The sequence below is a fragment of the Eriocheir sinensis genome, chromosome 19 (genome assembly GCF_024679095.1).
Source record: "Eriocheir sinensis breed Jianghai 21 chromosome 19, ASM2467909v1, whole genome shotgun sequence".
NCBI lineage: Eukaryota > Metazoa > Arthropoda > Malacostraca > Decapoda > Varunidae > Eriocheir > Eriocheir sinensis.
The window spans coordinates 5084431-5111512 of record NC_066527.1 but is presented as its reverse complement, the minus strand read 5'-3'; the positions used below and the strand labels follow the sequence as shown (position 1 = coordinate 5111512).

General features: G+C 46.2%; 1 protein-coding gene across 14 annotated transcripts in view; it reads left to right on the top strand.

The window, feature by feature from the left end:
• Positions 1-23499, top strand: part of LOC127000592 (mitogen-activated protein kinase kinase kinase 11-like) — a 151018-nt gene extending 127519 nt beyond the window's left edge. For 3 of the 14 annotated variants that reach the window (XM_050864484.1, XM_050864479.1, XM_050864475.1), the window contains 5 exons: positions 209-415; positions 1896-1922; positions 4200-4431; positions 8520-8769; positions 11821-23499. In XM_050864484.1, coding sequence (XP_050720441.1) covers positions 209-415; positions 1896-1922; positions 4200-4431; positions 8520-8769; positions 11821-12942 — 1838 coding nt within the window. In that variant the 3' untranslated portion in view covers positions 12943-23499. The remainder of the gene's footprint in view (positions 1-208; positions 416-1895; positions 1923-4199; positions 4432-8519; positions 8770-11820) is intronic. The other 11 variants (XM_050864486.1, XM_050864485.1, XM_050864483.1 and 8 more) reach the window with 9 other exon arrangements.
• The last annotated feature ends 3583 nt before the right edge of the window (positions 23500-27082 follow it).

Here is a 27082-nt window from a genome sequence, read left to right as displayed (position 1 = left end):
ACTCAGCTTTTAAGAAATTGTTCAGCTTTACAACCTAAAACAAGTCACTTACAAAAAATATAAATCTGCAACTTCCACAAAGATCAGGAAAGTGCAGGCATGAAGAAGGTTAAGGTGTGTGAGTGTAGGCGAGTGTGTGGGTGTGTGTTTGCGTGTGTGTCATCAGTGAGGGTCGCGTGCTAACGGTGCCTTGTGGTGGTTATTGCAGTACCAGCGGACGGCGTGAAGGGCAAGACGTGGGGTCCCAGCACGGCACACCAGAAGGAGCGCGGCCACATCATCCCGCACCACCACGACACCAACCAGAAGCGATGGAGTAAGTCTGCACCCAATCTTGAGAAGCCCCTGCGGCCCCTCCCGTACACAGCCACCATGACCGGCCTCAACCAGATCACAGCCTACGGTCCGGAGATTGGTGAGTGGCGGTGGCAGCGGCAGCAACGACACAGCAGCCACGCCAGACACAGCACAGCATTGGCGGCCCTCGGGTGGTGGTTGTGTGGCGGTGGTGGTGCTGTGGCGGTGCTGCGTGCTGGCCCCAGGGAGAAAGGGAGGGGGGGAGGGAGACAGGAAGGAAGGGAGGGAGGAGGGAGGCTGTGAGGAAGGATGGAGGCAGGAAGGGAGGAATTAAGGAAGGGAGAGAGGGCTATGTTACCTGTAATACCAAGACTTAGTTAGAGTTAGTGCTGCTCAGGGATAGAGTCAAGGAGGTAGAAAGGGAGGTAAGGAGGGCGGGTGCTACCTCTAATATCAAGACTGAGTGAGGGTTGGTTCTGGGCAGGGGTTGGAGGAGTAAATGCCAGACAGAAAGATGTTTGCTGATTACTGTGACCTTTTTCTTACCTGTCAGAGGCCTTCTAGTAAGTGTTGCTCTCTTGAAGGGAAAAGACATAAGGAATGATGTTTGATTTTCTTTCTATTTCAGTCATTCCTTAGATGTTAAAGTAAAAGATAAGCAAAACAGTTCAAAGAAAGAGCTGCAAAGGATTCAGAATTTTCAGAGAGCATTTTTTGGACGGCTGAAAGAGAGGTCAATAGTCCCAGCAGAGCATCTTTCCTGTGAAATGTTAGCTAACTGTTTGTGTTGCTTATAAAAACAGTGAAACACTCCTCAGGACAGGACGGTTAGTGTTGCAGTGACTCAACAAGCTGGTGGTGACACAAGCCTTGAGTTGCTGTCCAACACCCCCCTCAGAGCAGGGCCTTGACACCCCACATCAGCCTGTGCACCCTGGAAACAAATTAATCTTCCGCTGCATCCCGTTAACGTTCATCCATTGTTGGTATTATTTCAAATGATTTTATTACTGGCCAGCAGTGACTCACAAACGAGTAAGTGTTAAAAAAATGTTCAATTGATCGTCAGTCAAAACCTAGAGCTGATAAAAAACCTGGATAGCATATACTACTACGGGTACGCTACAGAAATGTTTTCATAAATATCTAGAAAATTTGCACTCCCAGGCTCTATGGATGACCCTTCCTTTCTTAGTCTGCAAAGTTGAAAATCATATATATTCTGAATTTACTTTCAGTGTTCAGCAAAGTAACACACTCTAGCTACCAAATTAAAAGTAGAATGTGAATATTAGATGATAATGATTGGATAAAACATTGCTGAGGGACAAGTCAAGTACTGGTGGAGGGCCTACTCTGAGGGGAGGCAGGGCTCGTCAGTGATAATAGAGTCAGTCAGTCAGTCAGTCAGTCAGTGAGTCAGTCAAACCAGCAAAGAGAACAGCTGAAGTTGCTTTGTTTTAAGTCTTGGCAGTGTACAGTTCTTGCCTAGCCGTAGCTGTGAGGGCCAGGCAGCTGAGCAGGGCAGGTGCTGTTCTCGACAGGTAAGAATGTGCCTTGTTTCCACACTGTTAATGGACTTCCTCTCTGTTTTTAAGCTGGCAATGGATATTACTACATGCCAGGTACAGTATGTCCCTTCTCAGGTGTTTTGTTGCCATTTTTAACCCCTTGTGTTTGTTTTTGTATGTTTTGTTCTGTAATGCAACCAACCTCTTATCCTAGCGTACCAGTATTGTTATTTTTGACTTGTAACATATTGCTGCTCTCTTCTGTTCTCCTGTTTTGGGTGAGTTTTCCTCCATTTCTTCCTGTGTTGGCTGTCCCTTCCCTTCAGTTCCACTCTCTATGGTTTCCTGAGCGTTGTGTTGCGTTGGTCCCAGCAGCCGTTTCTTTGCTCCTTGGTTCCTGTTACAGTTGGAGTGCTGTTGGCAGGGCTGAGTATACACATATCTTACCCTCAGAAGCCTTGGAGCCCACCCACAGCAAGCATAAAGAGTTAGGTCCAGATTCTTAAACGTATCAGCTCCCACTCTGACAATTTCCCAAGGCCACAGCGAAGATTAACCCGGTAGCAGCGGGGATCATGTTTCTTAATGGTCCCTCTAAGCGAGAAAAATGAGAAAAAGTCATCACTCACACAAACCATTTCATAATATATATCAAAGCATTTGTGATCAGTTCATGTATCATCTATTTTGGGGGGGTTAAATCATGGCACAAATTTGGCCCGTCGCTGCTACACGGTAAAGCCACAAATTTGGCCCATCGCTGCTTCACGGTAAAGCCACAAATTTGGCCCATCGCTGCTTCACGGTAAAGCCACAAATTTGGCCCGTCGCTGCTACCGGGTTAACCAGGCTTTCGTGGGTGATTTTTTCCATTCAAGATGCAAAAGTTGGGTAAAACTATCACTAAGATCACAAAATGGTCCATGGAAATCCCAGCAACTTCTGCGAGAGGCTTTTCAAACAGGTGAACTGAAGTGCCGATACGTTTAGGAATACTGGCTTTAGTCCTTGCAAATAGACTTCATCACTTACTTGGTGGATCCACAACAGGGAATTCCTTCATACTTCAAAGCCTTTGCGTTCCTCCCCGCTACAGTACCCGTTATGTGCTTTCAGAGTCAGCACAGGATGACTGGCAAGCCATCTTGGACATTAATGGTACAGATGACTCCCTCCCTCTCCCCCCCTCCCCTCCCCTGGACCCCCATGCCCCTGACCACCCTCCAGCTGATTGAGTAACTCGCTGCCTCACTCATGGCGATCCTCACTCTAGATTACTGAACAAAAGTGACTCAGTTGTAATAGTCGTGCAAGGAGTTCACTAATCAATCAATCACTGTCAGAGTAAATTCCTGTTGACTGAAAATTGTTTTATATGATCATTTTCAGATCAGTAACTTTCAACTGGGATTGTAATTCTCAGCTCTCATGTTTTTAACTTTTGTGTTGCACTGGTAGTATGTCACGGCAACCTTGATCTTGTAGACTGGCCAGACATTGCCAGGCCACAAGACCAAGCCCACAAGAAGAACAATGTTTACAAGAATCATATAACAAAACACCAATTGGTATACCGGTGTCAGAAACTTATCAAAATCAAAGTTATAGCCTTGTGAAACTAAGCAAAATTCAGTAGCTACAGCACTGGCCAGGAAACAGAGTTGATAATTGGAACTTTTCTGTTGTCTGGAAGCGGCTGGTTGTGTTATCTTCTCCATATCACAACAGCTGGGGTGGTGTGTCAAACAGGGCGGTGGGCTCCTGTCTACCCATCTGCCTGACTGTCCCTTGTAGCAGTGTTTTGCCTGACACATCCAGAAGGTCCCTTCCTCCCTCCCTCTCCCTGTAGCTTGAGACAAGTCAGCATCTCCCCTTTGTCAAGTAGAGTAACATTTTTGACGGAGATGAAATGTGTGTTCTTGCAGGTAGCTGAATGCCGTCGTAGGAAGGTCATCTTTAGAGTGTTCCTGTGTACTGTTAAGGGTTGTGTAGTCATAGGCCACACACACACAGCCTAGGTGCTATACGTATGATGTTTTGTATGAGCTATTCCCGTACCCATTTTTCTTTAGTTTGTGTGTGATGTGGACTGTAATGTACTCGTGTAATTTGTCTGTATCTCTGTGTGTGTTGTTGTGCTGTGCGGGCAGTGTGTGTGTGTGTGTGTGTGTGTGTGTGTGTCATTTGATATTGCTGTAGTTCTTGTCTTCATTTGCTTGATTGAGTAATTTTATCCAACATTTTGCTTGCCTGTGTGTGTTTGTGTGTGTGAGTGAGTGTGTGAGTGTGAGTGTGTGTGTGTGTGTGTGTGTGTGTGCCGTGGCGTGAAGTGACATCACAGCCACACACCGAGCACCACAGAGAGGCTGAGTGCCAAACTTTTCTCCCCAGACTACAGCGCCGCGGAGGACGGCATCACCTCCAAGCCAGTGCCACTGCGTCCCCTGCCGGTGCCAACGCTCTACAATGGCACCTCGCCGGAGACCAAGGGGCAGCTGCCAAAGTTCTCCCCACTGGAGCTGCTCGTCTACAACATCGCGGCGATGCTGGCGAGCGTTGCGGCTGGCTACGACGTGCGACTGTCCAACGTGACGGCCGTGCACCCCAAGCTGCTGCCCGTCAAGTGAGCCAAGGGGAAGGGAGGGTGTTTAGGGTGCCATGGGATGGAAACACACACACACACACACACACACACACACACACACACACACGCACAACACAACACAAGCACAAACTCATTAATTCTCTCATACAATAACTACATAAGCCTGGGAACTCACACACCCACTCACTCATTTATTATATGGAAAAAACACACACACACTCACACACTCACAAAAAAAAACACACACGCACTCACAAAAACACACAACACAAGCACAAACTCAATGATTCTAGTACACAAACACTAGATAAACAGACCTTGGGACACACACACACACACACACACACACACACACACACACACTACTATGCACCACCACTACCACCAGGGTTGCCAGGTCTCGAACCACGTTCCCGCCCAGTCCCACCCGATAACCCGCCCAAAACCCGCCAATGTAACCTCTAGAAACCGCCCACAAGGAGCCCAAAGTTTTTTAATAATATATACAGGAATACTTACGCGACAAAGGCAGACAATGGACACGTACTTTATTGAGATCTAGATAATAATATGCACAGAGTAAATATTCATAATTATACGGTGAAAAGGAAAAATTATGGCACTATATTTGGGTATCTACCTAGCTCTGCCAGCGGGATAAAGCAAATTGCACGTTTGAGGCTGCCCTACCTTGCATATTCTATATTTTAAATACCAAAGGAAGCTTAAAACTCCTCGAAAGTTACTAATAAATGAATGTCCATTTACTGACGTAATTTCGCGTTTTAGGCTTCCTTTGGTGTTTAATAAATAAAATATGCAAGTACGTGGCGCAGATCTGGCAACCTTAAACATGCAATTTGCTTTTTGCATTCCACCCCAGCTGGCCACACAGCTACACAGTCCTATGCATCAATATCAATATAGTCACTGTTATCATTAGCCTTATCTACACAGTAAATGTCTTGGGTAAACAGAGACAGCATTTCTTGTGAGGGAGTGAACTTATGGCAACAGATGCCATTTCTCTGCATGAATGCGGACATGCAGGGTGTTCTCTAAACTTGTTTGCTGCATCCTGTTTCTGAGCTTACTTTTAACCAGGTTCATTTGAAAATACTCTCTACTGAAGCATTACTAACAGGTATTGCTAAAAGTGACAAAGCAAATTTCCCAACCTCACTAAAATCTTTTCTCCTGAAGCATCTGTGTGGCGTATACTTCCATCCAAAACTTTTCTGCATCTAAAACAGAATCTCTAGGCCAACTGACAGTCCCCAGCCTCTGCCACTGCTCATCTAGCTTACTAATGTCTCCATTATACTTGGGAAGGAAAGACAGTTCCTGCAGCCTTGGTTTCTTATCCCTAAAACTGTTTCCGGACTCAAAGCATCCATGCTTTGCAGAAGCGAGGGCAACCTCATCTGTAGCTCTTTGAGAAGCTGCATGAGGAAGTCACGCCGTGTTTCCTGATGGTGGTGACAATTCCAGGATCCAGGTTGCTCTGTCCCACTTCTATGTTGAACTGCACACCCATGTCCACTGCTTGCAAAGGCAGGTGGTTGCGGTCATCGTCCACCTGAAGAAATATATGTGCAAAGTCGAAGTAAAAAAGAATAGCAAATTAGATCGATAATGAGCATGATGATACTCTTAGAAGAAATATTAATTATAATATTGCTATAGTGTCATCACCATTAAGTTACTAGCAAATTATTTAACTCACATCAAAATTTATCACAGCCTGCTGTGAAGAAAAGGTCCTCGGCATCATGAGTCGAATGAGGACGGATTGATAAAGGGATATCAGCTCTGCAAGTAGTTTGCTGACATTGCACTGATCAGCCTCGAACATCTTGTTCACTCTGTTCACCTGAGACACAATAGGGTTCAGGAGCCAAGAACGCCTTGTTCGCTGGATCTTTGTACATTTGATACAACAGGTCGGCAGCATAGTCTTCAGGCTTGGAAATCTGAAAAGAGATTTTGCGCAATATAAGTATCTTATTTACTAAATACATGCAGTGAGAGAGAGAGAGAGAGAGAGAGAGAGAGAGAGAGAGAGAGAGAGAGAGAGAGAGAGAGAGAGAGAGAGAGAGAGAGAGAGAGAGAGAGAGAGAGAGAGAGAGAGAGAGAGATCTAAATGCATTCACATATTTTTTTATCATGCTATAAAACTTACCTCAAAATGAAGTTTCAGTTCGTCATACTGATGCAGGATCCTCGACAGGCATGGAGCAATTGCAAGCCATCGTGTATCACACAGCTGCAGAATCTTGAGAGGCTGTTCTCCCACGTTGATTGTAGAGTATAGGTTTGCATACTTTTGTTGGCGGAGAACACTACTAGAGAAATATCTGTAGGTTTGTGACAGCATATACTCAAGGTGGGAGGGCAACTTTTTCATTGCATATGAAGTGCATAGTTGTAAAGAGTGACATATGCACTTAATGTGTTACATGCGGTTTACTTCCCGCAATTTTGAGATCACTGAGTTATGTGCTCCTGACATTGTGTTACAGCCATCTGTTCCCAGGCCAATGCATTTCTTGACGTCCAGCTTCATATGTTTTCCAAGAACTCAAGTAAGGCTGTTGTAACAGCCTCAGCAGTACCTCTCTGAGTTCAACCAGTCCTGCGAATGATGTGACAATTCTTTTCTTCTCGTAGCTTGGGTAGCGCACTACACTACACAGCTTCTTTTTCATAGTGTTATCAGTGCTTTCATCAATGATTAGCGAATAGTCACTGTCACCGATGTCCCGACGTAAATCACTGAACATGCTGGGTCCCAGCACCTTGTTCTAAGTGCCGTGCATTTTGTCCTATGTAGGGACAGATCTTTGCATGAAATGTCTTTAACAAGCTCACCCAGGTGATCAACAGTCCTGATGCTCGAGTGGCAAGCAATATGCGCTAATTTAAGTTCGAGGCTTTCACGGCGTTGCTGGCCTTTATTTTGGATATTCCAGACTGGAATAAGGTCCTCATGTTTGAGAACGTGGCATTTTTCTTGTGTTTTCTGTTTTACTGTGATTCACCAGGTCAGCGTGATGAGCTCTCACTGTAGTCTTGCAAAATTTACAAGCTGCATGTTTCTCGTCACCGGAACACTTAAGATCCATTCTTTGAGCCCATCTTCTTTCTCCACTCCTTGTTATATTTCTTACTGTACTTTGCCCACTTGCTCATTATCACTGAGGAACGTGAACGCCTACACAGTAAAGTATTCGCACTTCAAAAAAGCAAGCAGGAAGCAGCTCACGACTTTCGAGTATGGGAGACGACAAGGACTGACTTCAGGCTTCAGCACACAGTGCTGCTGCTGGTGCTGCACCCTCTTAATGCTTTAATAATAGGCAGGGCCTAGCCTCTAGGGTCAAGGACGGCCTTAATGAGGTCCTGCGCCCGCGATAATCCCCCTGGGGAGATCCGCGAGGTCACACCCATCACCCTGTGGCTTAGGGCAGCTGCCAGCTGGTCTGACTCCCTGACCCCCGAGTTAGCATGTAAGAAAACAATATGTTAGTATTTTTTGACATAACAAGCCCAAAACCCAGCCCAACAGAGCCAAAAAGAGCCCAAAAACCGCCAACCCGCCAACACCAAAAATTTCACGCACAATTCGTTGAAAAACAGCCCAATTGGGCGGGAAAACCGCGGACCTGGCAACCCTGACTACCACCACCACCACCATCATCACCACCACTGTTGCCAGATTATCGCACTCAGAGCATAGGACAGAGTATCAGGACACCTCTCCTCCTGAAATTGACTTCTCTTTAGGCCACCTCTTTTTATATTTATTTATTTATTTTTATTTTTTTTTAGGAGCAGCGAGTAGCAGGCTTTTTTATTATTGTTTCCTTTTTTTGTGCCCTTGAGCTGTCTCCTTTGTTGTAAAAAGAAAAAAATATAATGGTTACCGGTTTCTGACGCATAATTATTGCCAAGAAACATCAGCAATTAACTATTCCAACGATAACTACAAATTAATCTCGTTATTGGGGCCCACGAGACAGTTTTTGGGTCGGAATGGGTAAAAATTAGAGGCTGAGTATGACAGTTTGGCAACACTGACCACCACTAACCCCACCATCCCACAGGTCACAGGAGGAGGACACGGACTACCAGCGCTGGTTAGGGATGAGCGAATACGAGTTTTCCTCCCCCTCCGGCTACGCCCACAACACCTACCACGGCCCCTCCCGCCACGCCCGGCCCGCCCTGGTGCTGGAGCCCAAGCCCATACGCTTCACAGACTCGCCGCAGCATTTTGTGAGTGGCCCGGCAGCCCTCCCCCCAACTCAGCCCCCACCACGGAGAAAGTCTTCCTCCGCTAGTAATGATAGTGAGGTGAGGGTGCGGGTGGTGAGCCGAGGGGTGGTTTTAGTTGAGGGTGATAGTGTGCGGGGGAATGGTGAGGAATAATTGAGGAAAATAATAGCGATGAGAGAAGGCACAGCGATGAAGATAGTGTGAGAGGGTGAGGAGTGAATGAGGAACATGAGTGGTGAAGTTTAAGTGAGTATGATTGTGAAGGGATGAGGAATGAGTGAAGGATGAAGATGATGAGGAGAGAAGTCACAGTGATGAAGATAGTGTGAGTGGGGAGGAGTGAGTGAGTAAGGGACATGAATGGTGAAGAAAGAAGTAGTTTAAGTGAGGATGATAGTGAAGGGACGATGAATGAGTGAGCGAACGAAGATGGTGAGGCGAGAAGTGATTGTGAAGATGAGGGTGTGAGGGGATGAGGAATGAGTAAGGGACATGAATGGTGAAGAAAGTAGTTGTTTAAGTGAGGATGATAGTGAAGATGGTGAGGCGAGAAGTGATAGTGAAGATGAGGGTGTGAGGGGATGAAGAAAGATAAGCAAAAAGATAGTGAGGCAAGGAGTGGTTTTAGTAAGGATGAAGGGGGTGAGAAATGAGGGAGGGAGGTGTATGATTGTGAGGCAAGAAATATAGTGAAGTTGAGGAATGAGAAGGAAAAAGATAGTGAGGCAAGGAGTAGTTTTAGTGAGGATGAAGGGGGTGAGAAATGAGGGAGGGAGGTGTATGATTGTGAGGCAAGAAATGATAGTGAAGTTGAGGAATGAGAAGGAAAAAGATAGTGAGGCAAGAAGTGATAGTGAGGATGAGGAATGACAAGGAAAAAGATGGTGAGGCAAGAAGTAGTTTTAATGAGGATAAAGGGATGAGAAATTAGTAAAGAAGATGTATGATTGTGAGGCAAGAAATGATAGTGAAGATGAGGAATGAGAAGGAAAAAGATAGTGAGACGAGGAGTAGTTTTAGTGAGGATGAAGGGAGTGAGAAATGAGAGAGGGAGGTGTATGATTGTGAGGCAAGAAGTGATAGTGAAGTTGAGGAATGAGAAGGAAAAAGATAGTGAGGCAAGAAATGATAGTGAAGTTGAGGAATGAGAAGGAAAAAGATAGTGAGGCAAGAAGTAGTTTTAATGAGGATAAAGGGATGAGAAATGAGTAAAGAAGATGTATGATTGTGAGGCAAGAAATGATAGTGAAGATGAGGAATGAGAAGGAAAAAGATAGTGAGGCAAGGAGTAGTTTTAGTGAGGATGAAGGGGGTGAGAAATGAGTGAAAATGTATGATAGTGAAACGAAGGATGAGGATGTTAAGGAAAGGTAAGGTGAGGAGTCATTTTAGTGAGGACAATAATATGAGGGAGTGAAGAATAACTGAGAGAGGTGAAGTGATAGAGAATTAAAGAATGAGGATGGTATGAAGAAGCAAGGCAAAGAATGTTAGCAAGGATGAGGGTACAAGGAATGGGTGAGGAATGAAAGGGAATGAGGGAATGAAGAATAACTGAGAGAGATGAAATGAGGATGATAAGAGAAGTGAGGCGAAGAGTGTTAGCAAGGATGAGGGTACAAGGAATGAGTGAGGAACGAAAGGGAATGAGGGAATGAAGAATAACTGAGAGAGATGAATTGATAGAGAGTTAAATGATGAGGATGATAAGAAGAAGCAAGGCAAAGAGTGTTAGCAAGGATGAGGGTACAAGGAATGAGTGAGGAACGAAAGGGAATGAGGGAATGAAGAATAACTGAGAGAGATGAAATGATAGAGAGTTAAAGAATGAGGATGATAAGAAGAAGCAAGGCAAAGAGTGTTAGCAAGGATGAGGGTACAAGGAATGAGTGAGGAATGAAAGGGAATGAGGGAATGAAGAATAACTGAGAGAGAGGGAATGATTGAGAATTAAAGAATGAGGATGATAGGAGAAGTGAGGCAAAGAGTGTTAGCAAGGGTATCAGGACACCTCTCCTCCCAAAATTGACCTCTTTCAGCCACCTCTTTCGATTCTTTTTTTTTTTTTTAGGAGCAGCGAGTAGCAGGCTTTTTTTATTATTGTTTCCTTTTTTTTGTGCCCTTGAGCTGTCTCCTTTGTTGTAAAAAAAAAAAAGGATGAGGGTACAAGGAATGAGTAAGGAACAAAATGGAATGAGGATGATGATGCAAGAGAGATGTGGAACGAATGAGGGATAAAGAAGTGAGCTGAAAAGTTATAGTGATGAAAGTGTAAGGGGATGAGGGATGCATGAGGGACAAAGATAAGATAAGGAAAGGGGTAGTTTTAGTGAGGATGCTGCTGCTAGGAGATGAGGAATGAGTGAGGGGTATGTTGAGATAGTGTCCCATTTCTTTCTCCCTTAAATTTGAAAGGCTCCCAAACACACATACTGAGTTTAGCCTTCTTCCCCTGGTGGCAACTCATCATTAGGCTACAATAAGGAAGCATAGACATTTTTTTACTGCCTTGATAGTGCAAACTCCTTGAACATGGGAGATGGAAGACTGTGCAAGGCATGGACATCCACCTCCTTGAGATAAGACATTGCAGCCATTTATACCCTTGTGGCTTTAGCTTAACATTGAGAACATTTTGAAGAGGTTGGAGAGAAGAAACATAACCTTACCTCTAATAGTCAGCACTGAGTCTAGCATTGAGAACATTTGTGAAGAGGTTGGAGAGAAGAAACATAACTTTACCTCTAATAGTCAGCATTGAGTCTAGCATTGAGAACATTTGTGAAGAGGTTGGAGAGAAGAAACATAACCTTACCTCTAATAGTCAGCATTGAGTCTAGCATTGAGAACATTTGTGAAGAGGTTGGAGAGAAGAAACATAACCTTACCTCTAATAGTCAGCATTGAGTCTAGCATTGAGAACATTTGTGAAGAGGTTGGAGAGAAGAAACATAACCTTACCTCTAATAGTCAGCATTGAGTCTAGCATTGAGAACATTTGTAAAGGAGTCCGGGAGAAGAAATGGATAACTTCACCCCTAACAGTCAGCTCTCCCTGGTAGTATCATTATCAGGGAGAGGTCACAATACCATCACTACTAACCTCCCACCCCTCCCCTCCCCTCACAGCAGCAGGTGGTGAGCTACAGCGGCGGGCAGCGCGCGATATACATCCCTGGGCCAGCAGACTACCTGAGGCCAGACTACCGCAGCAACCAGCACATGATGGTGTGGGGGGAACAGCACCCCCCACCCCCTGCATCCTCCTCGTCCTCCAAGGCCCCCCCCTCCCCTAAGCCTGACTCGGACATGTACCGGGGGGAGGCGCCGTATGCCCAGCCGTATGACCACCGGGGGGAGGCCCTGAACTACTACTACAGCAGCCACGGGGCGCCGCCGGAGTACCTGGCCAGCGTGCACTACGAGCAGCGCGTATACCCCCAGTACATGATGCGGCACGCGACGGCACACACGGCCGCCTCCGCCGGAGTGGAGGGAGGAGGAGGGTACCATGCCTATGACAACCCCTCCACCTCAGTGTCTTCCTCCTCCACCTCCACCAACCCCCGCACCCCCTCCAGGCTCAACCTTCAGCACCGCCGCACCCCTTCCTCCGTCTCCAATGCCTCCACCACCTCTTCCTCCAACATCAACCCCTCCTTCAAGCTGGAGGACGAGGGGGACAGCTCCTACTCCACCCCCACACACCGCAGCAGCCACCTGGAGCTGCACCCTGGCCCTGCCCCGCCCCCCCGTGTGTCGCGGCAGAACTCCCAAGACACGGAGCGCTCGGCGGACCGGCCCGGCTCCCTGGACCTGCCCCGCCACCACTCGCGCTCCTCCCTCAGGAAGTACAACTACTCCCTCGGCCGGAGCTCTCCCAAGCCCCGCAGTGGGTCAGGGGGCTCCGGGGGTGGCACCCCCACCAACCCCACCCCACCGGACAGCATGACCAGCGAGGACAGCAGCTATGTCAGCGCCCCGGACATGTACTCCACGCTGTCCGGGGGTTCGGGGGGCAACTCCACGGGGCGGGTCAGGTTCTCCCCGGCGGCCCACATGCTGGAGGGGCTGGTGGGGCGGCACACGCTGCTGGACATGCCGGTGGAGGGCCAGAGCCAGGACACCACGGTGCCGCTGACGGCCCTGCGGCACGCCATCCGACACCACGAGCAGCAGCACCACCACCACCTCTCCCAACAGCCCAACTCATGGACAGCCTTTGACGACGGCAGTGACGAGAGGTTGTAGCGCCCCGAGGCACCGGGCTGCCGGGGTGGCCAACACTCCTCACACCTCGAGGCCGTGGCCCCGTCACTCCCCCCAACTCTCGGCATGACCCACAGTCTAGCGGGTCACGGCGTCTTGAGTGTCCGAGGGTGGGGGGGGTGGGGGTTGGGCCGGAGGGAAAGGGGGTGATGATAGGCCGGCGCGCCCCAGCCCCATGGCAGCCAGTGTACCAGGCCGAGGCGGGGCGGCGGCCGGCTGGCGGTGTACATAGTAGAGGTGTCTAGTTATTTCTACTAGGACAGAGTTGATATAATTCCTATGAAGTCACAACTACTGTGATCCTTGGGCAGCCTTTGTGTAACACTGGACCTGCGGCGGAGGGCAGGCGGAGGACGGTTGTGGGAGGCAGCCGCACGGCACCTCCACCACCACCACCACCACCACCATCACCACCACCATCACCACTACCACCACCTGAAGCAGGACACTGTTGTTCACTGTTCCAGCACCACAATAGCTTCTTCACCCTGAGACTGTGTGTGTGTGTGAGGCAAGAAAACACATTGATGCACCTGTACTGGTATGCTGCTGCTGCTGCTGCTGCTGGCGAGGAGGCTGTGAGGAGGAGACCCAGCGTGCAATACTGGAGTAGTCAGGGGGCGGCTGAGGCAGGTGGGGGGTGGGGGGCCTGCTGGTGGGGGGCCTGTGTTGGGTTTTATTTTTGGCCTTAACTTGAGGTGAATTGAAGAAGCCTTTCCCTTTTTGTGTATTTTAGACTGGAATCTGTTTTAGGATGGCCCGCCCATCTTTTTGAATGTACTGTAGTGAGGAATTTTGTTTTTAGCATGTGCCATATGAGATGCCATGTTCATTTAGTGCCTGTTTTAAAAGTAGAGTTTTCCCCCTTTATTAACAGTGATCTCTAGGTTGTTTGATAGTGATGTTTCTTTAGAGATGAGTTTTTACGAGGTTTAAAATCCCAGCAACCATTCCCAGACGAAATGAACGATGCGACCCCATGCGGTCTGCATCACCGAGGCTAGAATAGAGCCTGGCTAGGGGGGGGAGGGGGCAGAGCTGCTCAGAGGGAAGTTAGTCAGATCCATCACCCAGCCCCCAACACACACACACACACACACACACACACACACACACACACACACACACACACACACACACACACACACACACTTCGCTGGTCCTGCTCCTGACTGACCCGTAGCCAACGTCATTGTCTCCCAGGAAAGTTGGGAAACCTGAGGCGCCATCGTGCACCAGCTCTGTCAGACCGTCACTCACACCTTTCAGGTTGCTCACACTGCTTGCCGTGCGCTTGTGGACATTCTCTCCTTTGTACTTGTCCAGCTGCTCCTCCAGAAACTTATTCCTCTGCTCCAGGAGATTGAACTCCTTGGGAAGGCGTTGGTTGCCGGACCTCTCATTTGTGTTCTCTAGGATGAGCTGCTGCTTCTCAGCCTCAAACTTCCGACGCAGAGTTTCTTTGCTCTCCCTCTTCACATCCTCTTGCTGGGCCTTGGACAGTTTGAGGGTTAGTCTTGCATTCTCCTCATTCACCTTCTCTGTTAGTTTGTGGTTCTCCTTCTTGGCGCTTTTCTTCCGGGTGAGGACGTCCATCTTCTCACCCTTTTCCATCTCCACTTCCTTGGTCAGCTTGGCAACCTTTGCCTCCAGTTTCCCAACTTATATTCCCAATTAGGTCTACTGTTACTTTTACAACCAGATGGTTGTAAAAAATAACAAGGGACCTGATCGGGAATATGTTGTAAAATCCCAATTTGCAAATATCAGAAAGAAAAAGATTTGGGAATGATAATTAACAACAAGATGACACCAGCAGACCATATTAATGAAAAAACAAGGGCTATGAATATATTATTAGCTAACATGAGAATGGCCTTCACACCTATAAATGAGGATGTGGTGAGGAAGATAATCATTCCACATATAAGACCAACTCTAGAATATGCAGCAGCAGTTTGAATCCCCATTAAAAAAAAACATTAAAAAGGTTGTAAAAGTACAAAGGGCTGCTACACAACATGTTCCCAGCTTAAGAGATTTAACTTATGAGGAAAGACTCTGCCAGCCCTGGAGAGAGGAGAGGAGACATGGTAATGTTGTACAAGTGTGCCACAGGAAAGAAGATAGACATAAAGAAATTTATATCACATGGGAAATTAACACAGTTGAAAAATATTTAACCCTCTCGTGCACAGTAAGCTTCCAGTAAGTTTCTCTTCCACTCACCATGCATCTCTCAGGCCCGACCAGCCTTTTTTTGCCGCCGCGAAACTTTATATTCCAGTACGTATTTTACCATCACAGATATATCGTACCCCAATAAATTTGGTATCAATGGCTTCATAAAGACATACTAGAACATGCACAAATAAAAATAGAGGAAAAAATATATATAAACAATAGAAACTCGTTTCAAGTCTCTGTATAGAGTATTGTAGACAATAAATCCTAAGTACCAACTCTTCCCCACTTGCTATCTCGAAATTTTGTGGGCCAACTTTTTTAGCCGAATATATGTTTCGAAGCGGAATTTAGTGAGGATTCTTATGGTATCCTAAAAATCTTCATACGCCTATTAGTTCCTGACTTACACCAAGAAAACTGTATTTTTTCTTCTCCCGTCAGAGTAGGCTAAACACTAAAAATCACTTCACGCTCCTCATTTACGTTCCTTAGAAAGGTTGCCATATGTTACCATTAAGAAACTTATCCAAACAAATGACACTCCAAATTTGATGCACTTCCACCGACAACTTAATTTTTTATCAATTTTTTAACTCTTATGACGCGTTTCGCGTCATCGTGCGCCAGGACCTTTTACCTTTGATGACGCAAAACGCGTCATCGTCCGCGAGAGGGTTAAGAAATGAGGTGACAAGGATGTAAGAAGCCTGTTTTCCAAATGGAGCTGTTGACCAGTGGAATGCATTACCAGGTGAAGTGTGTGTGTCAACAACATTCACAGATTTAAAGAATTGTATGACAAAATGGTTTAAAAATTGGGACAACACAAGCCTGCTCAAGCCTGTAAAAACACAACTAGGTAAGAACAATTAGGTAAGAACTCACACAGACATATACACACACAGATGGGTCAGGGTACAGTGGGTGGGTGTCAGTGTGTGTTGGGTAGTGTTGCTGGGTGTCAGCTGAGCCACTCTCTCTGTGATGCTAGCCAGGGGAGGGCCAGGAAGGTAAAAACCATGATAGTCTTCCTGTTGGTTCAGTTTCCAAACATTAGATACTATTTTCATCACCTTGTAATTTTTGAATGGTAGCAGCAAGCCTCCCAGAGCAAGGCAAGGGGGAGTAACGACTTGACGACTTTATTTTTGTATATTTGAAGAAGAGGCCGATTAGATGGTTAGTCTGTTTTGATACCCAGGGTGAGTGGGGGAGGAGAGGCGATGTGAGTGTGAGCCTGAAGGAGCGGGCACCCGAGCACAGTCTCCTACACTTGAGTTCATCCTGCTTGCCCCGCCCAGACACTCAGAACACCCTCAAGCAGACATTCAGTCACCACACTTCATTTTCACCAACGCTGCCAAGCCTGACGCGCCACGTTCCCACCATAAACCCAATCACTCTATAGAACAGTAGATCAGAGCTGAATGACGATGACATACAGCATGATAAGTAAATACATACATTATATATATGAAAATATATATACATAACTTATATACATATAATAATGACCTTGTGGATCATCTGTTTTCTGCCTGAACTTGATATATTTACCTTAATGAATGCAAGTTCCTATATCCAAGGCCATATGCTGATACACTAGACCAGGTGACATTGTGGGGGAGGGGGAAGGGGAAGGTGCTGGGACTGGCTTAACAAGTTCCACCTGGAGGTGTTGAGACACTTACCTGCTCTGGAGACTCAGTGTAGGCAACCTGAACGGCCGTGTGTCCAGGTAACGCCACAGCTGTTAGGACGTGTGTTGTTATTGCTGTCCTGCCCTCGGGGCCCACCAGTACCCTGCCCACTGTGAACACAATCCTGCTCACCCCCTCAAGGCTTGCTCAGTCTTGGAGGGTGGGAGGAGGTTGTGTGTGCATGCAAGTGTTTGTACGTGTGTGTCATGGTGGGTGCCCGGGTAGCTCCAAAAACCTCTCGTTATGCTTGAGTTTGTCCTCTTCTGAGTCTCATGTCATCGTACTGTTGCAGTGGAAGGACCTCATTCCTGTACTTTCCCTAACTTAGGTTATCAACTCTCAAAAGTTGTTATTATTTATTTTTTCCCCCCCCTGTTTCAACTACTGCAGTCTCAAATTTACCTGGATTTGGCCCATAAAGTCTTTCATATCAAAATACCCTTCACCAAAATATTCTTGTTCAGTTGTGTCATCAAGTTTTTTTTTTCTGTCAGCCATTCTCTTGTACCATTCTTGGTGAAGATTGTGAACAGTTTGAGTTGGAAAGTACTGTACTTACTGTTACTTCCCAGCCTTTGTGGGCTTCTGGGAATGGCTCAATGTTTTAGGGATTGACTGAATTGGTGGAACAGTTTCACTCAGATAATTGCTAAGGCTGTTGAAGTATAATTTCAGGCCATTCTTTTTATTTTTGATTGAGTGCAGGACAAGAGTGATAAAATACAGCTTGGCACCGTAGACACAGAATGGAGGTGCAGCGCTCCCAGTGGATGGCTGTGGCGGTGACTGACGGCTGGCTGGCAGACTGGCTGTGTGAAGTCCTGGCACTGGGAACAGAAAATGCACAGTCAGTTATGCAGTGCCACCCAGGTGTGTGGCTCCACAGACTGAGTGCCAGGATAGTGCTGTGTGGAAGGAAGTGTGACTAGAAACCTTCACAAGCTCTGAATCAAGAGGGCAGCTCAGAGGGTGGCTACCATAGCTGTTGTCTCAGGAAGGGCCGCGTGTAGGCTGAGTTTAACACTAGTGGTGATAAAACGGTTAAAAAAGCCAACACCAAGTTCATGTAAGATTCCTGCTTATTTCCTTCTTTGACCAGATGTTGCAGTACAATGCCAGCTTGTGGCCCAGCTTACTAACTCAAAGTAATACCCTGGATTCTCTGTGTTTGAGGAAAGAAAGTGGAAGGCGTGAGGGTGGGTGGGCATGGGGAGAGATGGTGGGGGCAATGCACCGACGCCACACCCTCACACATCACCCCACCATCCCATCAAGGCCTTGGATGTGCCATAATGTTGTGTTGTGGAACAGAGTGTGGCAGTGTGTCCCACCTTGAGGCTTCTTGTGACCCTCTCTTCAACACGCTCCCTGCACCTGGAGTCTTTGCACTGCAGTGTGACAAGGAGCAAAGGTCTGGCGTGGACTGTTTTCACTAAACCAAGAGCAGGAATGTTTTAGTGTGTGAGTTGGTCTCAAGTAAAACCATTTTGTGTTTAGTCTAATCTGACTTTAATCTTTTTCAAGGAGATTTGGCCTTTCGTGTGACATTAACAATTGTGCCTGTCTGTCTGTCTGTCTGTCTTTTCACTCACTCTTGCATAGAAAATCGTCACTAACATTCACCGTTGAGTTGATGTCAGTACCAACACACAGACTTGGTTGCTCTTCTCAGAATCTAAAGTTCTGCAGTTCTTTGACAGTTATGTAACATGAGGCAGTCGGGCAGTTTTGGAACGTATCAGAGAATGTTAGGTTACTCTTTTCATGTGAACCCAGTCATTCCAGCAGCGTGGGAGTGACATTACGATGATCCAGGTACTTGATCAATGCAGGAGTGTTTGTGTTGCCTCTCTCGTTGTTTACATTCCTTGACGGCAGGCGAGCTGGTGTGTGTGTGTGTGTGTGTATGTGTGAGAGAGAGAGAGAGAGAGAGGTATACATGAAGACGGCACCACACAAGAGCACCAGCAGTCACAATCAGTAGTAAAGCAAGACAATAATTGAGCCTAAGTGTTTATGCAGTAAGAGGAGCGTGAGTGTGGAGAGAAAGGAGGAGGAGGAGGCCGGGAGGATGCTAACCTTCCATAGCCAGCATCAAGGAGAGGGGAGGGGGGGAGGGAGGCTGTAGTGGGTGTGTTGTGATATACATAGATTCGTCTCAGTGACTCTATTCACTGTGTAATTAAACGCAGCCTTACTTTGTCACATATTCAAATCATGTATTTTTTAAAGAACACCAATAGATGACTGGATATTGTAAACTATATGAGTACTATGACTACTACTACTACTACTACTACTACTACTACTACTATTACATATGTTGTGTAAAAGAAGATACTGTAACAGACTCCGTAATATTTCGTGTAAAGTATTGATAAGCAATCTGTTAATTTATTAGCTAACTAGAGGTGTCAAAGGGTTGGTTGGTAACAGTGGAGATGACAGAGGACTGGCTGGGAAGAAAAAAAAAGTTACACATCTACCATGCCCCTAGACGTGAAAACTCAATCCGATATCCTTGCATTCCTCGGCCTGTTAACCTGAGGGATGCCAAAAGAAAACATTGTATACTTGTGTTTTGTTTCTGTTCTAGGAAATATGAGGTACACAAACATTTCCTTTCTCTCTCCCTGTATGCGGTTGATCCCTTGCCTTGTGTGCCGGTGGGGAGCCTTGACAGGGAGGAGGAAAGATTGTGAGAGGGGCAGGGGGAGGAGGAAACAGTGCGGGAGAGGTCCGAGGAAGGAAACAGTGTGAGAGGGGGAGAGGAAGGAGGAAAGTGATAGGGGCAAGGGAGGATGAGAATATGAGGCAAAGATGAGGAATGATTTTGTGAAGGACGAAAGGAAAAGGGAACAGTATGAGAGGGGTAGAGGAAGGAGGAAAGAATGATAGGGGCAAGGGGGGGATGAGAGTATAAGGCAAAGATGAGGAATGAGTGTGTGAAAGGCGAAAGGAAAATGGAAGTGTGAGAGGGTAAAAGGGAGGAGGAAAGAGTGTGTGAGGGGCATATGGAGTAAGACGTGGAGGTGTGTTTCGGGGTATTGGCGAGGGGGAGAAGTAAAAAAACAAACTAATTGATAGAAGGACAAAAATGACACACTAACAAACAGAGATTCATGGAGGCAAGAGTCAGACGAGCACTCGGTCAGGAGAGAACAGGAAGGGAGAACATATCGACACTTGTAGAGATGATAGCAATAGGCAAAGAATAAACAACAGACTGATAGGATGGACAGACAGACAGTAACAAATAGCCTACACAAGAGAGTTAGACACATTCAGGGGAAGCCTCACTGACAAAGGGTTTTCATATGTATTTTTTGTTTAATTTTCTCATGTGATTGTGATAAAAATAATGTTATCCAATGAGTTTTACGTTTGAGTGTTTTTTTATGAGCAGTTAAACGGATAGGAAGAGGAAGGAAGAAAGGAATAGATGGGGGGAAGAAGAAAGAGTTGAGGGTGAAGGTAGTTGAGGGGGGCGAAGCAAGGAAGGAAGGAAAGGAAAGGGAGAAAGGAATGGATGAAGGGGAAGAAGGAAAGGAAAGGAGTTGAGGATGAAGGGAGTTAAAGGGGGGAAGTAAGGAAGGAAGAAAGGAATAGATGGGAGGAAGAAGAAGGAGTTGAGGGTGAAGGTAGTTGAGGGGGGCGAAGCAAGGAAGGAAGGAAAGGAAAGGGAGAAAGGCATGGATGAAGGGGAAGAAGGAAAGGAAAGGAGTTGAGGATGAAGGGAGTTAAGGGGGGCAAGGAAGGAAGGAAAGGGATGGAAGAAGGGAAGGAAAGGAATGGATGAGGGGAAGAAGGAGGCAAGGATGGAGTTATGGGGGAGGAAAATAAGGAAGAAGGGAAGGAACGGAAAGAGAAGAATGACTGAAGAAAAGCGAGAGAGGCGTCTGGAAAGCCTCAATCAATACTTGTGCTGGCAAAGATTGTATTTATGTATTTTTTGACTGTGAAGGTTGTGACCAAAGAATTTTCTCCCTTGCATATGTACAATTTTGTGAGCAGTCAGACAGAGAGGAAAGGTAAACAAAGCCTCCATCACTACTTGTATGGCAAAGGCTTCATATTTGTATCTCTTATGGTGTATTGAAGATTGTGATAGGAAGAGAACGGCCTGAGTGTAGCATTTTTTATCATTATTTTTGTTGGGAGTCTGACAGAAAGGAAGGTAAACAAAGCCTCCATCACACTACATGTACAGCAAAGGCTTCATATTTGTATCTCTTATGGTGTTCTGAAGATTGTGATAGGAAGAGAACAGTCTGAGTGTAGCATTTTTTATCATTATTTTTGTGAGCAGTCAGACAGAAAGGGAAGGTAAACAAAGCCTTCATCACTACTTGTACTGGTAAAGGTTATATGATTTTTATTTTTTTATACTTCAAGATTGTGATGAAAAAAAAAGGTCTGGATGTATAGAGCATTTTTTGTGGTTTTGCATGAGCAGTCAAATGTGAAAGGTGAGACATGAAGCCTGAAACTGTACTGGCAAAGAAAGGTTTTGGATGACGATTTTCAATATTTTCAAAGTGTCGTAAAAGAAATTGAATGTTCTCTCTTGATAATAATTTCTTGTGTGCTTTTACTGGCCAGGGCTTTATATATACTTTCTTTTTTATATTCAAACATTGTGATAGAGGAAGAAAAAAAGGATGTTCTCTCTGGAATATATACTTGTAGCTATAGGTATTTTTTATCATTATTTGTGAACGCATTTACGAGGTAACTGTAAACTCAACTCATCTCCAGGTCACAGTAACAAGATCAATAGAAGAAAAAAATATGTTCTCTCTGGAATATATACATGTAGCCATAGGTATTATTTTTTTATTATTAGCGAGACTATTTATCGGGTGACAGAAAACACCATTAAGCTTCAGGTCACAGTAGAGAGAGTGAGGAAGACTTGCCGTTCTGTGTCGCAAGTCACGAGGTATTATTCTATTACTGTGGAAGTATTTATGAGGTGATGGCAAACTCAACCAATCTTCAGGTCACAGTAAAGAGGGTGTGGAAGACTTGCCATTGTGTGTTGCAAGTCTGTAGGTATCTTCTATTATTTGTGACAGTATGTATTAGGTGACAGAAAAAACTCAATCTTCATGCTACAGGAAAGAGTTTGACGAGACGTTCTGTGTTGCAAGTCTCAAGGTATCTTCTATTATTTGTGACAGCATGTATTAGGGACAGAAAAAACTCAATCTTCAGGCCACAGGAAAGAGTTTGACGAGATGTTCTGTGTTGCAAGTCTCTCTCATAAAAGGTTCACAGATTTCCGAAGCCTCCCGTGAGCATACCGTCGGGAATTCTGGTTCGCATTCAATAGTTAGGAAGAGTTTGCAGCATTCTCCCACAAAATAATTTAAACAGCAAGTCAGGAAATCACTTATGGGATGCAATATGACAAGACTTAAGTGAAACATCTATTATTATTGTCATTGATTGTTAGGGTGATATCAAGGTGTTCATTTCTGTAGGGTTCTCACGAGGCTGTCATATGGTTGGGCCTTGCCAGCGAGAGGTCAGTGTGAAGGCGTGTGTGTGAGGGGGAGGTTGTGTGTGTTGCAGGGGAGCCCCAAGCCTTGACAGGGGCACCCAAGCCTCATGACACGACCCCACGTTGAGGTTACTGCCCATCTCTACTCCCCCTACTCCCCACTCTCTCCCCCATAGGAACTCCCCCCTCCCCCAGCTCTGCCAAGACCCCTCCCCCCCCTAACCAGCCGGGCCAGTCATCCCTGCTTTTGACATTCCAGATTTATCATTCCCATTCCTAGTTTGCCCTTTCTCTTCTCTTCTCTTCCCTTTCTCTTTGCCTCCTCCTCTTCTCCCCTCACTTAATTATCATATCCAGTGTATTATTATTATTATTCTCTTCCTCTTTCCTTTCCCTTCCTTCTATATTTTCTTCCTTCATCCCCTCTCTCCTTCCTTCCTTCCTCTCTTCCTTCCTTCCTTGTTTTTATTCCTTTATTCCTCACTTGTCATTTTCCTTCTTCCTGGATGATATGTTTGCAGTATTTCTCCTCCTCCTCCTCCTCCTCCTTCTCCTCCTCCTCCTCCTCTTCCTCTTCCCATGTATTCCTTTTCCAGATTCCCAGTTCCATATTTTAGAGTATATTGGAAAGCCTTAATAAGTGTGTGTGTGTGTGTGTGTGTGTGTGTGTGTGTGTGTGTGTGTGTGTGTGTGTGTGTCATGTAGTTGAAGCAGTGTCTTAAAAACCTTAGACAACTAATTTTTTTTTCCTTCTTTTCTGTAGAGATTCAGTTTGCGAGTGAATGAGTGAGTGAGTGAATCAGTCAGTCAGTCAGTCAGTCAGTCAGTCAGATGTGTGGTGACGTGTGTGACTCAGGAATGTGTACAGGTGTGTGAGCAGGTGTTGTGTTTCCAGTCAGTCAGTCAGTCAGTCAGTCAGTCAGTCAGTCGAGATAAAAGGAGATTGATTAACAAGTCCCCCCCCCCCTCCCCCCCAAATCTCTCTCTCTCTCTCTCTCTCTCTCTCTCTCTCTCTCTCTCTCTCTCTCTCTCCAGGTTAACCATTATTGTAAAAAAAGGTCATCTACTTATTTCTCGGTCATACAAAGATTATAAGGTTGTGAACCGCCTACTTTTATTTATATGTAAATACAAGATTCTACTTAATTGTCTTGTTTCACTGTTCACCTTGTTGGGATGTATAAGTTTCATGTTCTTTATTATAATGACTATTTCCCAAGGCCACAAAAAAGATTAAGGTGGATATGGGTATGTGTGTGTGTGTGTGTGGGGGGGGGGGCAGGTGTGTGAGGGTGTGCAAAGGTGGCATTGGGTACTGTGGGGGGGGAGGTAAGGGAGGTGTGTACAGGTGGGTATGGGTATTGGGGGAGGTAAGGGAGGTGTGTACAGGTGGGTATGGGTATTGGGGGAGGTAAGGGAGGTGTGTACAAGTGGGTAGGGGTCTTGGGGGCGGTAAGGGAGGTGTGTACAGGTGGGTATGGGTATTGGGGGGAGGTAAGGCAGGTGTGTACAGGTGGGTATGGGTATTGGGGGAGGTAAGGGAGGTGTGTACAGGTGGGTATGGGTATTGGGGGAGGTAAGGGAGGTGTGTACAGGTGGGTATGGGTATTGGGGGAGGTAAGGGAGGTGTGTACAGGTGGGTATGGGTATTGGGGGAGGTAAGGGAGGTGTGTACAGGTGGGTATGGGGAACTTACAGGAAAAGGCGAAAGGTGAGGGGATATGTGGGAGTTGAAGTTAACCGTGTTTCCATGGGTGATTTTCAGGTTCAAGATAGAGAAGTCGTGTAAAACTATCACTACCATCACAAAACAGTCCATGAAAAGCCCAGCAACTTCTACGAGGGGCTTTTCAAATAGGTGAGCTGAGGATGCCGAGAAGTTTAATCAATCGGGTTCTAATGAGGTTTTTTTTTTTAGGCTCATGGTACAGAGGAAGGATCAAAATACCACCAGGATCAAAAAATTACCCCTGGAAATGCCCACAACTACTACTAAAGCCTTGTCAAATATGTGTTCTTGGGCGGCGAAATGTTTCATAATATGACCCCAAGAACACATATTTGACAAGGCTTTCGTAGTAGTTGTGGGCATTTCCAGGGGTAGTTTTATGACCCTGGTGATAGTTTGATCCTTCCTCTGTACCATGAGCCTAAAAAAACCCCTCATTAGAACCCGATTGATCTTCTCTTTGACCTTTAGAAATAGCTGATGTCAGATGTCTTGTAATACCATCTTAAGAATACGGGCTTAAGATATTCGTTACACCCTTCCCTTAACTCAAAATTATGTTAGATATATCGTGTTCCTACAAGTGTTGGTCGTCATGAGTGGGTTAGCAAACTATAATAGCCTGGGTGTGCTCGGGCGCTGGCTGGTGTAACGATTCATTCACAAACGACTCAACTATAGTGATTCGGTTACAGCTACTCTTCAGCCCCAAGTTGATTTGTAGTCCATTTAATTGGTGAGGCCAGTGGAAGGCAGGATGTTTGTGGACACCCATGAAACAGAGAGGTTCACCAGATGTAGACAGATTAGCACACACTCACACACACCTATGAATTACTGAAGTGCTTCGAATCTCAATAGTGAAACGTTTCGGGGAATGATTCACTTCGTTTTACCATCAAAGTTTCTGGTTTCTGTAACTTCATATCATACAGTAGGATATATTTTCCATTTGGGTTGTGCACTGTCTGCTTAACACTACAGGGAGACAATCTATAGTCGATTTTCTGTCCAAACTTGATGCCCAGAACTGAGTGAGCACTGCAACGTTGCCAGATTGTCTTACTCAGCCTCTTATATTTACCGACTTCCGACCCAAAAACTGTCTCGTGGACCCCAATAAGGCGATTCACTTATAATTATCGTTAAAATAGTTAATTCCTGATGATTTTATTTATTTATTTTACGTGTACGCCTATAGTACCGGTAGGCTTGCTTGAGGGGCCTGGATGGTAGTTGGCCCCAGCCCGTCACGGCGCAGGTAAGTATTTATAGTGGCGCCATCTTCTCTTGGCAATAATACCGGTAAATACATGATAATCTCTGTGGCAACCAAGGAGACTATATACATATAGTCTCCTTGCTGGCAACGGTGGTGGTGAGTCAGTGGAACGCCAGCACTCCTCGGGCGGGCAGCCGGGTGGCCCTTCTACGGAGGCGAGGTGGACCCGTGGGGTCATCCTCGACCAGTCGGCTGCTCGCCCGTGTCAGCTACGGGTGTCTGCTGGGCGCCTGCCCAGAGAGCCTGTGCCTCCGTCGCTGCTCGCCGGCTCTTACTCGTGGATGTGGCGGCGGCCGCCGCACGCCAGCGGCGGGTTCCCCCCTGCGACGGGCCGTCGCAATGACAAAGGCCCGTTCCCCCTTCTAAGGGGGTAAATCCTTGAATGAAAAAAAAAACGGTGGTGAGCAGTAGTCGGCGAGGCAGCGGCGGGGCGGGACGCGGCGCTCCTTGGCGTGTGGCTGGCGGCGGCGGGGCAAGAAGTGTGTACTGAAGTGTATTTTGTCTGAGCACGAGGAGTTGAGCTGATGAGAAATAATCTAATATTCTATCTGCCAGACTTAAGGTGTGTAGGTACAGCACGCGCCTCCCGAAATTGACCTCTCTTTCGGCCACCTCATTGGATTCTTTTTAGGAGCAGCGAGTAGCGGGCTTTTTTTTTTATCGTTTCCTTTTTGGTGCCCTTACCGATCACGCGTCGCCACGTGCAGGAGTCCCGTAAGCTTTGCCCTCCACGCCACCGTTGCCAGGTCATCGTACTCAGAGCATAGTATTTACCGGTTTCTGACGCCTAACTATTGCCAAGAAACATCAGGATCTAACTCTTTTAACGATAACTACAAATTAGTTTCGTTATTGGAGCCCAGAAGACAGTTTGGGGGTAGGAAGCCGGGAAATATAATCGGCTGAGTACGACAATCTGGCAACGTTGCTCCGCGCTGCGCCACCGTCCCTCTGGGGGCTGGGGTCATGATTGATTGATTGATAGTTTATTGTTGCAGGTAAACAACAAGGGAGAAGGGAGGAACATGCCATCCCAACCCCTAGGCAGGACAGAGTGTGATTATACAACTATTAATACATGTGTAGGTAGCACCATGAAACTAAAAAGATACAATGGTAGGAAGGAAAGCACAACAAGGGAGGGGGGCGGTACCTGCCGGCCTCCCCCTGGACAATAAGACAATAAAATGTGGGGATTACAGCCACGCCTCCGGTATATCACACATTTACCGGAGCGATTGGATTGGTTGTGCTGGATATAGCCAGTCACGTGCGACCGTTGATGCTGTATTTCAGCTTTCACGTGTCGTTTGTTTACTAATACTCAGACTTCAAAATCAAGACATGTGTATTGTACAGGCGTAAATGCTGCTTTTAAATAAATAATTAGCGTTGTAATCCCTCAATAAGACGTGTTTTTCACAAATGAAGGCACGTTACTTGTATATTTATCTTTGAAATATAAATATAATCGCTTATACAATATTCTGCACTTTTCTGTATGTTACCTTCATAGTTTTGCGTCATTTGGTGAGCATTCTGCTGTCTATGGATAATAATGGTGAAGGTTCGCCGACGCTAACGCCAGGACGTCCCACTCAAAACATGGCGATCTGCACGGTGTTGGGGCTGATTGATTGATTGATAGTTTATTGTTGCAGGTAAACAACAAGGGAGAAGGGAGGAACATGCCATCCCAACCCCCAGGCAGGACAGAG